Raw genomic sequence first — 15,351 nt, forward strand, 5'->3', positions numbered from 1 at the left:
CTCCAAGTGTGGCCTAACTAAGGTTCTATACAGCTGCAACATGACTTGCCAATTCTTATACTCAATGCCCCGGCCAATGAAGGCAAGCATGCCGTATGCCTTCTTGACTACCTTCTCCACCTGTGTAGCCCCTTTCAGTGATCTGTGGACCTGTACTCCTAGATCTCTTTGACTTTCAATACTCTTGAGGGTTCTACCATTCACTGTATATTCCCTACCTGCATTAGCCCTTCCAAAATGCATTACCTCACATTTGTCCAGGTTAAACTCCATCTGCCATCTCTCCGCCCAAGTCTCCAGACAATCTAAATCCTGCTGTATCCTCAGACAGTCCTCATCGCTATCCGCAATTCCACCAACCTTTGTGTCGTCTGCAAACTTACTAATCAGACCAGTTACATTTTCCTCCAAATCATTTATATATACTACAAAGAGCAAAGGTCCCAGCACTGATCCCTGTGGAACACCACTGGTCACAGCCCTCCAATTAGAAAAGCATCCCTCCATTGCTTCCCTCTGCCTTCTATGGCCTAGCCAGTTCTGTATCCACCTTGCCAGTTCACCCCTGATCCCGTGTGACTTCACCTTTTGTACTAGTCTACCATGAGGGACCTTGTCAAAGGCCTTACTGAAGTCCATATAGACAACATCTACTGCCCTACCTGCATCAATCATCTTAGTGACCTCCTCGAAAAACTCTATCTTAGTGAGACACGACCTCCCCTTCACAAAACCGTGCTGCCTCTCACTAATACGTCCATTTGCTTCCAAATGGGAGTAGATCCTGTCTCGAAGAATTCTCTCCAAGCTTATTGGGCAAGCTAATGGGGCTAAAGGTAGACCAGTCTCCTGGCCCTGATGGGATGCATCCCAGAGTGTTAAAAGAGATGGCTAGGGAAATTGTAAATGCACTAGTGATAATTTATCAAAATGCACTAGACTCTGGGGTGGTCCCAGAGGATTGGAAAGTAGCAAACGTGACACCACTGTTTAAAGGAGGTCGGCAGAAAGCGGGTAATTATAGGCCGGTAAGCTTAACTTCGGTTGTAGGGAAAATGCTGGAATCTATCATTAAGGAGGAAATAGCGGGGCACCTGGAGGGAAATTGTCCCATTGGGCAGACGCAGCATGGGTTCACAAAGGGTAGGTCGTATCTGACTAATTTGGTCGAATTTTTTGAGGACGTTACCAGTGCAGTAGATAACGGGGAGCCAATGGATGTGGTATATCTGGATTTCCAGAAATCTTTTGACAAGGTGCCACACAAAAGGTTGCTGCATAAACTAAAGATGCATGGCATTGAGGGTAAAGTGGTAGCATGGGTAGAGGATTGGTTAACTAACAGAAAGCAGAGAGTGGGGATATATGGGTGTTTCTCTGGTTGGCAACCTGTAACTAGTGGGGTCCCTCAAGGATCAGTGTTGGGCCCGCAGTTGTTCACAATTTACATAGATAATTTGGCGTTGGGGACCAAGTGCAATGTGTCAAAGTTTGCAGACGACACTAAGATGAGTGGTAAAGCAAAAAGTGCAGAGGGTACCGGAAGTCTGCAGAAGGATTTGGATAGGTTAGGTGAATGGGCTAGGGTCTGGCAGATGGAATTCAATGTTGCCAAGTGTGAGGCTATCCATTTTGGGAGGAATAGCAGCAGAATGGATTATTATTTAAACGGTAAGATGTTAAAACATGCTGCTGTGCAGAGGGACCTGGGTGTGCTGGTGCACGAGTCGCAAAAGGTTGGTGTGCAGGTGCAACAGGTGATTAAGAAGGCTAATCGAGTTTTGTCTTTCGTTGCTAGAGGGATGGAGTTCAAGACTAGGGAGGTTATGCTGCAATTGTATAGGGTGTTGGTGAGGCCGCATCTGGAGTATTGTATTCAGTTTTGGTCTCCTTACCTCAGAAAGGACATATTGCCACTGGAGGGAGTGCAGAGGAGATTCACTAGGTTTATCCCAGAGTTGAGGGGATTAGATTATGACGAGAGGTTGAGTAGACTGGGACTGTACTCATTGGAGTTTAGAAGGATGCGGGGGGATCTTATTGAAACATATAAAATTATGAAGGGAATAGATAGGATAGATGCGGGCAGGTTGTTTCCACTCGTCGGGAAAAGCAGAACTAGGGGGCATAGCCTCAAAATAAGGGGAAGTAGATTTAGGACCGAGTTTAGGAGGAACTTCTTCACCCAAAGGGTTGTGAATCTCTGGAATTCCTTGCCCAGTGAAGCAGTTGAGGCTCCTTCTTTAAACGTTTTTAAGAAAAAGATAGATACCTTTCTAAAGAATAAAGGGATTCGGGGATATGGTGTACGGGCCGGAGAGTGGAGCTGAGTCCACAAAGATCAGCCATGATTTCATTGAATGGCGGAGCAGGCTCGAGGAGCCAGGTGGCCTACTCCTGTTCCTAGTTCTTATGTTCTTATACCCTTCTATTCCGTTCTTACTCGTGTGTTGATCCAGTTTCCCCTTAAATGTATAGCTACTATTCACCATAGACCGCTCCGTGTGATAGTGAGTTCCACATTCTCCCCATTTGTCTACATCAACTCTGTCAAAACCTTTCATAATTCCCCCCCCCCCCCCCCCCCCCCCCCCCCCCCCAACCCAACCACCTCGCTTCTGACGAAAAGAGCTCCAGTCTGTCCAGCCTTTCCTGATAGTTGGACCCTCTTAGTTTTGGCATAACACTTGCAAATCTTCTTTGCACCTTCTCTAGCACTTTCTGCATCCATTTTGTAATATGTAGACAGAACTGTTTCCACGTATTCCAAGTTTAGTCTAACCAAATGTCTAGAGAAGCATCATCAATGTTCAAAGACTGGTTTGCAGCCCTCTGTCTGACCCACCTAATGGAAAGGAGCCTCTTATGGCCCTTGAAGCAGTAGCACCCTAGTTTATTTGTTGGGGAGGGAGGTGGCTCAGGTACGGTGGAAAGGAGCTGATTGCTGAGGACTTGGACTTGGCACACAAAGAGTTACAGCTTTTTTTGAAAGTGGGAGGAAGGACGCGCGAGCTCAGATTTCAGTTAAACGGCAGAGGAAGCTTACACAGGAAGAAGGAGGCTTGAGGCCCCTTAGCTGCCAGAGAAATAGTTTAAAAGGGTCAGTTCTCCCGGGGGAACTGTGAAGCTTGAAAGTAGTCACTGAGTAATTTCCTACCCAAGATGGCTGCTATGACTCAGGTTCCCTGAGGACCTCCTCCACCAGCCTCGATGTTTGCTTGGAACCTAAAATAGCTTCTCTTTGCGTTATGAAGAAATCCATTTTTCTCATGTGAAATGCTGCAATGTATCACTGCTCGCTATTGCGACAATGCGCTAAGATACCCTGCTCTGACCCCTCTGTGTAACTTTTTCAATCTGACTTTTATTTCTTTTTTTGGAAGGAAGGACTGGACTCCTAAACCACTGATTTTGTTTTTGTTTAAAACTTCAGCTGGTGTGTGTTACTCTGGTCCTGTAATTTTCTGATTTTGGGTTTTTGTTTTAAATCAAAAGATTATTGGTTTGCAATTTTCATAAGTGCCTGGTATTCAGTCAGTGTGAAACAGGGTTTAGGGAAGAGTAGGTGTAAAGTAGAGCATAGGAACACCCTCCCATCTCAGCCACTCTTACTCCGTTTGTTTACAGTCTCAGACTAGCGGTGCTGGGCTAAAGGATGAGGTCGATGTCCTCTGTGACTTGCATCAAATCACAAGGTGTCAGACCTGGCTCAGTTCCGTCCACGTCGGAAAGTTCTGGGTTCAAAAGCCCCACACTGGAGACTTGAGCACCAAATTTGGGCTGTAGGAGGTGCCTTCTCTAACAGCGCTAAACACAGAATCAGGTCATTCAGCCAGCTGAGGAAACGTTGTCCGGCCCAATCCCCCTTTGCAGTTCTTGGTCCGTAGCCCTGTAAACTTTCAGATGCGACTTTGAACCTGCAATCTTATGTGAATGTGATGTATTTCATCATTATTCAAAATATCCAGGCCAACCTTTGTTTTACTCACTATCCGGCCTCACTAAGGCAGAATATCTGGCCATTATTGCATTGTAGGTTGAAGAATCTTAGTGCCTGCAATTGGCTGCCACAATATAACAATTGCACCTCAAAAGTATTTCTTTAACTGAAAATCATTGTGTATGTTGCTATGGAACAACAACTTGCAGTTATATGGCACCTTTAAAATGGTAAAACCACCCTCAAGGAACTTTGCAGCTTACAACAAAATTTGACACTGAGCTGCATGACATCCTTGGGGCGTGTCGTAAAAGAGAGCAGAAAGGTGGAGAGGTTTAGGGAGGGAACTCCAGAGCTCAAGGTCCAGGAAGCTGAAAGCATGGCTGCCAATGGGGCAGCGATGGAAATCAGGGCTGCTCAACACCATTGGAAGAGCACAGGGATTTCGGAGGCTTGTAGGGATGGAGGCGATTAAGAAATAGGGAGAGACGAGTCAAAGGCGGGATTTGAAAACCGGGATAAGAATGTGCCCGCTTCCCTTTTATTTTGCTTGTTTTAATCTGACTGTGATTATGAGCAGGGCTGAAGTATCTAAGCAATCTCTGTGGTTGAGCTGTTTCCCCCATCCTTCCATTAACCGGAACGTATAAATATTGAGGTAGAACAAAGATCAACCTCAACCTCTTCAAGAGGTACCCTCCCTGATATCGGCAAATGGTTCTGTCTGGGAGTGGCAGTAATGTGTGTGGAGGGTGCTGAGACCCATTTCTTTGTCAGCAGAAAGGACCATGAAAAAGGCAAAACAGAATCCCTTTGTATCTCTGGAAATAGAATACAAAAGCACAGAAGTAATGCTGAACTTGTACAAGGTGTTAATTCAGCTACCATTTGGAGAATTGTCTACAGTTTAGGGGCACCCATTGTTGGAAGAACTGGGAAGGTGCAGTGTGTGAGTACCCCGCTTTGAGTTGCACTCCCCTCTGCCGTATACATTTGAATTAGTCCTTGGTTAGTGGTGACCTCAGTGATGAGCTTATAAAGACGGACCTGAGAAGGTTGAGCTTCACTCAGCCTGAAGCTGTTTAAGGGTGGGGTATTAGGCGACTGCAAGAATTAGGTTTAGGTATAGAATTTATAACCGAGAAACAGGCCATTCAACCTGCCTGGTCCATGCGGATGTTTATATTCCACATCAACCTGCCCCTATCCCTCTTCATCTCACCTCATCAGTATATCCCTCTGTTCCTCTGTGTTTATCCAGCTGCCTGCTTGAATGTTTCCTCGCCTCAATCACTCCCGGTGGGAGCGAGTTCCATATTCTCCCCGCTCTCTGGGTGAAGAGACGTCTCCTGAATTCCCAATTGGATTTATTAGGGACTACGATGACCCCTAGTTCTGATTTCTCCAGCAAATGGAGCACCTGCTCTATGTTTACTCCATCATATCTTCATTGAGAAAAGGACCCTGGTCTTTCCTCGAGGATCCATACTGAGCGCTGCCGGTGGGGCAGACTCCATGGGGACCACTGATGGGATCACTCTTGTTCACAATTTGTTTCTAATGATTTAGACTTTGAGATCAAAAACACAATTTCTAAGTTCACTACTGCAGCAAATGGTTGTGGCAAATAGTATAGGTGTAAAACTGGAGACGCCAATGAGGGAGAGTGGAATGGCAGTTTCTACCAATGGCGTTCGTTCGGGAGGGAAGGAAATTTGAGTGGAGTGTAATTGCTGGTGTGGTCTGGAGGGGCCGATTGACTTGTCCCTATGTTGTACTTTCTATATAATTCTATATTACCGGGACAACCATACGAGTTTCTGTGTAGAAGTGGGTAAGACCACAAACTGTTCTGTGTTTGTTTCTGCAGATGAAAACTGGCCCTTTTGCCGAACACTCCAACCAGCTGTGGAACATTAGTGCTGTCCCTGCATGGTCCAAGGTTAACCAGGGACTCATCCGAATGTATAAGGCAGAGGTGAGTGCAACTCAAAGTGGGGTTACCTCTAACCAGGCCCCTCAGTAGCCCAGCGGTTAAGTGTAGAGCCTGGTCTACAATTAAAGCCAATAGGAGCTCCTGCTGTGTGTACTAACCCTAATGAAAATTAAATGAAATGAAAATCGCTTATTGTCACAAGTAGGCTTCAGTGAAGTTACTGTGAAAAGCCCCTAGTCGCCACATTCCACCGCCTGTTCGGGGAGGCTGGTACGGGAATCAAACCGTGCTGCTGGCCTGCCTTGGTCTGCTTTAAAAGCCAGCGATTTAGCCCAGTGTGCTAAACCAGCCCTTGCAGCCTGTTGAAGACACTATAGGAGTTTCAGTTGCAGCAGGAGTGAGTTTGGTCATCCTCATCCTAACAGGGTTAATAAGAAGAGGACACTTACTTTCACTGCTCCTGGCGAGGATTCCTACCCCTGATTAGTATTCAGAGATTCCTGCCGGAAAGCAAACCTGCATTTACCGGTTCGTGCTCACGAGTGGTACCCTCCCCAGTTGAACAGACTTGACTCTCCATGAGTTTACACATTAGAATGAGCACTCTGGGTATGCCAGCACCTGTGGAACTGCACCCCAGTGAAAGACCAGGTCCCTCTGGTAATGTGGAGAGAGGTGTAGACTGTAGGACACTGTCCGCTGTGCCTCAGTGGGTAGCATTCTGGCCTCTTGAGACAAAAAGCTGAGACCTGGGTTAACAATCCCCAGTGCCATTACTGAGGGAGTGCTGCACTGCCAGACTGTAGTCTTTCAGATAAGATGTTAAATCGAGGTCCCGCCGGCCCTTTCAGGTGAATGTTAAAGAACCCATGTCACTGTTTTAAAGAAGTGCGGGGGGAGGGTTCTCCACGTTGCCCTGAGACAAATATTTGTCCCACAACCAACATTACTGAAAAACAGATTAACCGCTCCTCGTCACATTGCTGTAAGCTTTCTGTGTGCAAATTGGCTGCTGTATTTCATACAAAAGGGTGGGAGGTTCGAACGTTTTAGTGTGGGGGAAGAGGGGGTATGGGAAGGGGTAGACCATCCAAGTTCCAGGACTGATTTGTAGGTGTATCTTGATGCCGTCGTTACTCTGGTCCTTGGGAGTTCTCCATTGAAAGACATAAACCGCTGGAATTCCACACTGGCAAACGTGGTACCATTGTCCAAAATGAGGATCTCGGTACCATGAGCTCAAAAACACTGGCGCAATCGCTCGACAGTGGCAAAAGATGCATTTTGAATGGGCGTCTACCAACTGTTTCAAAAACATTAAAGCCTATTTGACTGGGAGACACAAGTTGAGCTGCGAGGACGGTGTGCTCCTGTGGGGTTCACGTGTCATCATTCTGGGTCCTGGTAGACGACTGTTATTGGAGGAGTTGCATAATGCCCACTCAGGCATTTCTAAAATGAAGATGTTGGCACGGAGCTGTGTGTGGTGGCCTGGCATCGATGCAGTTGGTAGATGCCGGGTTAGGTGGATTGGCTATGCTAAATTGCCCTTGGTGTCCAAAATTGCCCTTAGTGTTGAGTGGGGTTACTGGGTTATGGGGATAGGGTGGAGGTGTGGGCTTGGGTCGGGTGCTCTTTCTAAGAGCCGGTGCAAACTCGATGGGCCGAATGGCCTCCTTCTGCACTGTAAATTCTATGAAATGATGAAGTGCTGCAATGTGGTGAAGCTGTTGTTCCGTCATGATGTTACAACACCCTTGGCCAGAGTGCGGGTCCACTCCAGCCCCACTTGACCCGGAGTCGCAACACGGTTGAAATTAAAGTTTATTTTAAAATACCCGAGTTCCTTGGCTGCCCAATAATTACAGTCACCAGTTTATAAATTTAAACAGTGTGGTAACAGGGACTCCAGGTCACCATCAGCGGATAACAGCAACAGCTTATTTAGAGGCAAAAAAACATTTAGCAAAAGTATAAAGGACCATTACCACCCTTGGGAGTTGTCTTGCTGGGGCAGGTCTCGCCAATTTCTTCTGGGTATTGGTAACTCCTTGGCCTCCGCTCCTCCTTGCCCAGTGACCACAGGTTGGGGACTCGTGACTGCCTGTTCGGCCACCACAAGCCCTGATCGGCACTAACCATGGGTAGGTTGAATGTTGAAGGGGCTACCGCCTCTCATGAACGCTCTCTTCTTCTTAAATGATCCAAATGCTTCCTCAGGATCTTATCCTGAGTCCATACCTCATATGACACCGGGCCTGTCTTGGTTACTACAAACCTTGAGACCCAGCTAGGTCCATTTCCAAAGTTCCGTATGAAAACCGGGTCATTTATTTTAAATGCTCCCTCTGCCCTCGATGAATCAAGATTCTTTATTTGGAGATCTTGCTCCGACTCCACCCTCTTCGCCAAATTCAGCAAGTTGAGGCTCAGTCGGTTCCACAAACGGCGGCCCATCAGCAGTTCCATCGGGGCGACTCCCGCTGTGGAATGTGAAATAATCCTATATGACAACAAAAACCGTGAAATCTCGGTATCCAAGGAAGCCAGCAACTGTTTTCTCATTCCGGATTTGAAGGTCTCCACAGCGCGTTCCACCAACTAGTTTGACGATGGGTGGTACGGTGCAGATTTTATCTGCCTGGTCCCATTGAAAGGCATAAACCGCTGGAATTCCATACTGGTAAACGCGGTACCATTATCCGAAACGAGGATCTCGGTACCATGAACTCAAAAACACTGGCGCAATCGCTCGACAGTGGCAAAAGATGCATTTTGTATGGGCGTCTACAACTGTGTTGATGCCAGGCCACCACACATAGCTCCGTGCCAACATCTTCATTTTAGATATGGCCGAGTGGGCATTGTGCAACTCCTCCAATAACAGCCGTCTACCAGGACCCAGAATGATGACACGGGAACCCCACAGGAGCACCGTCCTCGCAGCTCAACACGTGTCTCCTGGTCAAATAGGCTTTAATGTTTTTGAAACAGGACCAGGGAAACCACCGTTCAAATCATATGATTGACATTTGACAGGATAGGATCTTTTTGTCCTGATTTGTCTCGTGGACACTGGTAACGTCTCCAGGAAATTTAAAGTCATTACAACTTCCTCAGGCACCAGTGGGGACATGGAGCTTAAGGGTAATGGACTACGACTCAAGACTTCGGCGTGACATGTTTAGCACAGGGCTAAATCACTGGCTTTGAAAGCAGACCAAGGCAGGCCAGCAGCACGGTTCAATTCCCGTAACAGCCTCCCCGAACAGGCGCCGGAATGTGGCGACTAGGGGCTTTTCACAGTGACTTCATTGAAGCCTACTTGTGACAATAAGCGATTTTTCATTCATTTTCATCTGGGCCCCAGGCCGACGCTCCCAAGGTATATTCATAGGCTGGCAGTAGCAGCAACACCCAGAATTGTATTCGGGCAGAAGCAATAGGGGGAATTGCCTTGCGTTCCTTGAATAATCCAAATAAGGGTTTGTGATCCATCACCAAGGTGAAATACCGCCCATAGACTTATTGGTGGAATTTCTTAACGCTGAACACGACCGCCAAAGCCTCCTTTTCAATTTGAGAGAACCCTTTCTCTGCCTTGGAGAGGGTTTGGGATACGTAAGCGATGGGCCTGTCGGTTCCATTGGGCAGCCGATGAGAAAGAACAGCTTCAATTCCATATGGAGACACCTCACAGGCAAGGGCAAGTTCTTTTTGAGGGTCAGCGTGAATCAACAAACTGGGAGGCATGGCAGGGCAGTGGTTAGCACTGCTGCCTCATGGCGCCGACGACCCGGGTTCGAATTCGATCCCGGGTCACTGTCCATGTGGATTTTGCGCATGCCCCACGTGTCTGCGTGGGTCTCACCTCCACAACCCAAAGATGTGCAGAGTAGGTGGATTGGCCATGCTAAATTGTCCTTTAATTGGAAAAATTATAATTGGGTACTCTAAATTTTTTTTTTAAAACATGGATCAACAAACTAGTGGATGATGAGGCTGCATCACCTGATTGATGGCCTCCTGGGTGCTTTCCAAAACCATTTCTGGTGTTTTTTCAACAAAGCTGCAATGGGGCTAACAGGGTGGCCAGATTTGGAAGGAATTTACCGTAATAGTTAATCATCCCAAAGAAGGACTTCATCTCTGATGGCTTTTAGCTTCTCCTCTACCGGGGTGCAACCATTTTGCATCGACCCTGTAGCCCAAATAGGTCACCTCGTTGGCCTGGAACGTACACTTTTCCCTTTTCAAATGCACGGCAGCATTTGAGAATCTTTTTAGCACTTTTTCCAAGCTGGCGAAGTGTTCTTCTTCCATGGAACAGGACATTATGTCTGTGCGGAGTCTGCACATCCTCCCCGTGTGTGCGTGGGTTTCCTCCGGGTGCTCCGGTTTCCTCCCACAGTCCAGAGATGTGCAGGTCAGGTGGATTGGCCGTGATAAATTGCCCTTAGTGTCCAAAATTGCCCTTAGTGTTGGGTGGGGTTACTGGGCTATGGGGATAGGGTGGAGGTGTTGACCTTGGGTAGGGTGCTCTTTCCAAGAGCCGGTGCAGACTCGATGGGCCGAATGGCCTCCTTCTGCACTGTAAATTCTATGATAATCTAAATAAACAGCAACTTTGGGCAATCCCTGCAACAAATTGTCCATGGTGTGTTAGAAAACTGCACACACTGACAATACCCCAAATGGTAACCAAGTATACTCATACAAACCTTTGTGCGTATTAATGGTAATGTACTCTCGGGATCCCTCCTCTAACTCCAGTTGCAAGTAAACGTGTCTCATGCCCAGCTTGGTGAACGTCTAACCCCCAGCGAATTTGGCGTATTGGTCTTCAATCTTAGTTATGGGTACCTGTCCAGTTTGGCCGCTCAATTGACTGTTAGTTTATAATCCCCGCAAATTCGGACCGTTTTGTGCGGCTTGAGGATGGGTAAGATGGGTGCGGCCTGCTCTGTGAACTGTACTGTCTAATGATGGCTAGGTCTTTAAGACACTTTTTCTAACATGAAAAATGGGGCCGGTCTGGCCCTATAAAATCTTGGTGTGGCCTCAGGGTCTGCATATGTTTTGGCTTGGTACCCCTTTATCTTTTCCAGTTCATCCTGGAAGACCTCCCAATTCCTATGGGTAACTTCGTACAGGTCCCCCTTGCCCAGTTTGAATATTTCCACCCAATTCAATTTTCTATGTTGGAGCCAGTCGCGCCCCATTAAGCTTGGAAACTGTCCACTTACCCCGACAAGTGGGAACCGGGCCGATTGACACTCCTATGCTACCGGAGCCACCATGGTCCCCTTGATTTTTAGCGACTCTCACGGGCTGGTTTAGCACAGTGGGCTAAACAGCTGGCTTGTAATGCAGAACAAGGCCAGCAGCGCGGGTTCAATTCCTGTACCGGCCTCCCCGCACAGGCACCGGAATGTGGCGACTAAGGGCTTTTCACAGTACCTTCATTGAAGCCTACTTGTGACAATAAGCGATTATTATTATTATAAGTGGCTAACTGGGCCGTGGTGTTCTTCAACCTCAATGGCTGGACCCTGTCTTGCAAGTAATGATAAACTTGTTCCCCTATAACGGTCGCTGAAGCCCTGGTGTCTACTTCCATCTTTAAAGGGCGTCTGTGGACAAGTTATTGGACCCACTCTGCCCACGTCAATGTGGTTCAATGTTAACACGTTCTGTTCAGTTGACTGGTATTCCTCCACACTGTGAACAGCTCCCCTCCCTGGGCCAGGTAGGCTGTGCTTGTCTCTGCATCTATCCCTCAAGTGATCTCTTTTACTGCATCGGAACCACGGCGACTCGGGACCTGCGCCGTTCTGGGGTGTGGCTTCCCCACGACGAAAACACTTGTTGAAACTTGCTGTCCGATCAAGCCGGTGGCTCCTCCATGGGTAGACCTTCCCCTATCTGTGCCGTAAGCTTCATTCCTGGTGCTGCTACATGCAGCTCCTTGCTCCAACTGGTGGACCTCGCCCCCAGGCTCGTTTTGCAAATCCTAGGCACCTTTCTCAGCCTCCTCCATGGAGAAAGCTATTTCGATCGCCCTTTTTAAGTCTAGCTCCGGTTCCACCAGCACCATCTCCTGAATAGCGGTGTTATTCACCCCACGCAGCAGCCTGTTGCCTAGCATACCATACGTGAACGTCCCAAAATCACAATATTCAGCCAACTCCCTCAAGCCGGCCATAAAAACTGCAACGGAAACACTTGGGGCCACCCATAGAATTGAACTCAACCCTCTTATCATCCTTCAGCGATCTTCAGGCAATAAGGACCTCTAACTAGTTCCACGAGATCATTAAATGATTTGGAATCAAGGGCCTCGGTGTAGGTTTATCATCTTATTACACTGTAGGTCTGGGTGCCACAAGCCGTGAGCAAAATAATTATTTGCCTTTTGTCCCCTTCTATGCTGTTTGCTCTGAGAAAGTAATGCATACGCTCCACATATTGCTCCCAATCCTCCTCATCCACATTGAAAGGCTCAAGCTTACCAAAACGCAGCATGATGCTGCTCCTTCCACCGAGAGTTGGGAAGACCTAGGAACCGGGCCTGGAAAAAACGACCGTGCTTATCCTGCAATTGGGTCCTTCTTCCTCGTCGCCAATGTAGTAACGTGAACTCCAGGCGACCATCAGCGGATAACAGCAACAGGCAGTTTATTTAGAGGCAAAAACTATTTATAGAAAGTATAATGGAGCCAGCGACTCCCAACTCTCCTCCTAGACTGAATCTGTTCTGTAGGTTTTAAAGATCCCCCAGCCTGCTGGAATCGCGGACTTTCCCCGATAGGCTGGGAGTCACGTGGCCGAGATGTTTACCGTGACCAAGGTCGGGAGGTCACGTGACCCCCGATGTTCACCGCAACAAACACAATTAACTTTTTGTTATTAACAGTAGCCATAATTAAATAGACAACAGATACAACTGGTTAACTACTATCTAATCTCTAATCCCCCTTTTAACTTGCCTATACACACACGAGAAAGAAGGGTGTAGAATAATGATGAAAGTAAAAAGAGTCTTTTAAAAAAATATTTTTATTCTCCTCCTCTTTCACATTTTCTCCCAAATTTACACCCAGCAATAAACAACAATCAGTAACGAATGTAATGTCAATCCCCATATCAATAACAACGATCCCATCCTCCCACCAAACCCCAGACATTGGCCCGCATGTTAACATAAATAATTGACAAAAAGGAATCAGAAATCACCCATAGTCACCATTAACACACACCGTGCCCCTCCCCCCAACCCTCCCAGCCCCTCCCCTAATGTTCGATGTAATCCAATTCTCGAAAGTGCATAATGAATAACACCCATGAATTGTAGAATCCCTCCATCCTTCCCCTCAGTTCAGATTTGACCTTCTCAAGAGTCAAGAATTCCAGCAGGTCCCCCTGCCAGGGCACAGGGGGGAGAGGTTGATCTCCACCCTAACAGGATCCGCCTTCGGGTGATCAACGAGGCGAAGGCTACAACACCTGCCTCCGCACCCGTTTCCAACCCCAGCTGGTCCGACACCCCGAATATGGCCTCCCGAGGGCCCGGGTCCAGTTTCACGTGCACCACTTTAGAGAATACCCTTAAAAACCTCCTTCCAGTAATCCTCCAGCTTTGGACAGGACCAAAACATATGAATGTGGTCCCCCTCGCAACTTTCACATGCATCTTCTACCCTCTTAAAGAGCCGGCTCATCCTCGCCCTTGTACGGTGCGCTCTATACATCACCTTCTGCTGTATCAGCTCCAACCTTGCGTACAAGGTGGAAGCGTTCACCCACCGGAGCACCTCACACCAGAACCCCTCCTCCATACCCTCTCCCAACTCTTCCTCCCACTTTGCAAAGATAGAGTCTTTGTTTCAGACGGGCGTCTTCCAGTTAGTTTGTTCTTCGGCCTAGGCTTTCAGATGGCTGTTATCTTTTCTTTAAGCTTGTGATGGTTTTCACTGTAAACTCACAGAAATAGCAGGCTGCCAGCATTCGCGAGAGAGAGAGACAGCTCCTTCTTTCAGGGTCTAGGAGCTTCTGCTTTCAGACCATAGGCAGCTGAGCAGAGAGAGAGAGCTGCTGCCACCTCGAACAAAGAACAAAGAAATGTACAGCACAGGAACAGGCCCTTCGGCCCTCCAAGCCCGTGCCGACCATGCTGCCCGACTAAACTACAATCTTCTACACTTCCTGGGTCCGTATCCCTCTATTCCCATCCTATTCATGTATTTGTCAAGATGCCCCTTAAATGTCACTATCGTCCCTGCTTCCACCACCTCCTCCGGTAGCGAGTTCCAGGCACCCACTACCCTCTGCATAAAAAACTTGCCTCGTACATCTACTCTAAACCTTGCCCCTCTCACCTTAAACCTATGCCCCCTAGTAATTGACCCCTCTACCCTGGGGAAAAGCCTCTGACTATCCACTCTGTCTATGCCCCTCATAATTTTGTAGACCTCTATCAGGTCTCCCCTCAACCTCCTTCGTTCCAGTGAGAACAAACCGAGTTTATTCAACCGCTCCTCATAGCTAATGCCCTCCATGCCAGGCAACATTATGGTAAATCTCTTCTGCACCCTCTCTAAAGCCTCCATATCCTTCTGGTAGTGTGGCGACCAGAATTGAACACTATACTCCAAGTGTGGCCTAACTAAGGTTCTATACAGCTGCAACATGACTTGCCAATTCTTATACTCAATGCCCCGGCCAATGAAGGCAAGCATGCCGTATGCCTTCTTGACTACCTTCTCCACCTGTGTTGCCCCTTTCAATGACTTGTGGACCTGTACTCCTAGATCTCTTTGACTTTCAATACTCTTGAGGGTTCTACCATTCACTGTATATTCCCTACCTGCATTAGACCTTCCAAAATGCATTACCTCACATTTGTCCGGATTAAACTCCATCTGCCATCTCTCCGCCCAAGTCTCCAAACAATCTAAATCCTGCTGTATCCTCTGACAGTCCTCATCGCTATCCGCAATTCCACCAACCTTTGTGTCGTCTGCAAACTTACTAATCAGACCAGTTACATTTTCCTCCAAATCATTTATATATACTAAGGTCCAGTATCTTCTCTTGGATTCTCTTCGAAAAACCCCACCTGACCAGAACCAATCGCTGTCGGGTGCGGGACAGAATACTGTCCCTCACAATGGAGTGAAGCACATTTAAGACGATAGCAACAGCTCACTACAAATTTCAAACTTTCCCCCGATTACGGTTAAAAAAGCAACTCGTAGACCACCTTTCACAACCTCCCGATGTTCCAAATGCATTTAAACCAATGAGTAGTTTTGGAAGTGCAGTCACTGTTGCATTGTAGGAAACATGGCAACCAAGGTGTGCTCAGCAAGATCCCACAAACACCGTGTATTAATGATCACATCTGTTTCAGGTATTGTTGGTTAAGGGATAAATATAGGCCAAGGAGAACAGCTTGCAGTTCTTCGAAACTGTG

At 47.4% G+C, this 15,351-nt stretch overlaps 1 protein-coding gene across 2 annotated transcripts in view; it reads left to right on the forward strand.

The window, feature by feature from the left end:
* Window positions 1-15,351, forward strand: part of ptpa (protein phosphatase 2 phosphatase activator) — a 73,446-nt gene that overhangs the window by 45,903 nt on the left and 12,192 nt on the right. For both annotated transcript variants that reach the window (XM_072488868.1, XM_072488867.1), the window contains exon 9: window positions 5,811-5,918. In XM_072488868.1, the coding sequence (XP_072344969.1) occupies window positions 5,811-5,918 (108 nt within the window). The remainder of the gene's footprint in view (window positions 1-5,810; window positions 5,919-15,351) is intronic.

Source organism: Scyliorhinus torazame, chromosome 22, assembly GCF_047496885.1.
Source record: "Scyliorhinus torazame isolate Kashiwa2021f chromosome 22, sScyTor2.1, whole genome shotgun sequence".
Lineage (NCBI taxonomy): Eukaryota > Metazoa > Chordata > Chondrichthyes > Carcharhiniformes > Scyliorhinidae > Scyliorhinus > Scyliorhinus torazame.